Genomic DNA, 763 nt, shown 5'->3' with positions numbered 1-763 from the left:
GGTTGGGGGTGGAGAGCTGAGGAAAAAATACAGCTTTGACTAGACCCCGCCAAGCCCACATAGCAGCTTTTCATCGGGGCTTGGCATTAGCAAGACACTAATTAGAGGCCATTCAGCTGGAAGATTTCTGGCGGGAGCTGCTCCACAAAAGAGCCACTGTTTGCCACCAGGGCTCAAGTCATCATTTTGTGCAACCGCTCCTTGGGTTTCGGTCGGCGAGCCCCCGCAGCCCTGCACCTTGCGTCCCCATAGAGGCAGCTTTATTCCTTCCTTCCTGCCTTCCCCCTCGCTGCCGCCCGCCGCCGAGGCGGGGACCACGGCGGGACGGCCGCTGTGGGGCCACACCTCACGAGCGTTGGGCTCGTTACGCCCGGCTCCGGGGCTGGCGGGCAGCGGGGCTCTGCTCGTGCCACCGGCACGCGGGAAAGGGACAGTCCTGTCCCGCGGGAATCACAGCAGCAGGGACCGACCCCGCAGCCAGAGGGTTCAGGGACACCCCCACGGCGGGTGTTTGGGGAGGTGGGTGCGTGTTAATAACTCAGCAAAGCGGTTTTGCAGCACATCACGGGGCAGAAGGTGGTTTGTTGCCCCAAAATCCCACCCCGGGACCCCTCACCTTCGGTGCACTCGCAGCTGTAGGTGTTGGGGCCGTCCACGCACTTGGCGCCGTTCTTGCAGGGGGTGCTGGCGCACTCGTCGATGTCGAACTGGCACAGGTGCCCGTTGAAGCCTGGAACGGAGGGAGCAGTCACGTCCCCGTGCA

General features: G+C 63.4%; 1 protein-coding gene across 1 annotated transcript in view; it reads right to left on the bottom strand.

Annotated features, from left to right (window-relative positions):
- The window catches only part of NOTCH1 (notch 1), a 42,120-nt gene that overhangs the window by 16,742 nt on the left and 24,615 nt on the right, over positions 1-763 (bottom strand). The window contains 1 exon segment of the mRNA XM_009892331.1: positions 617-730. Coding sequence (XP_009890633.1) covers positions 617-730 — 114 coding nt within the window.

Source organism: Charadrius vociferus, unplaced genomic scaffold (assembly GCF_000708025.1).
Source record: "Charadrius vociferus isolate BGI_N301 unplaced genomic scaffold, ASM70802v2 scaffold549, whole genome shotgun sequence".
Taxonomy (NCBI): Eukaryota; Metazoa; Chordata; class Aves; order Charadriiformes; family Charadriidae; genus Charadrius; species Charadrius vociferus.
Note: the sequence above shows the minus strand (reverse complement) of the source record. Positions and strands in the feature narration are given on the sequence as shown.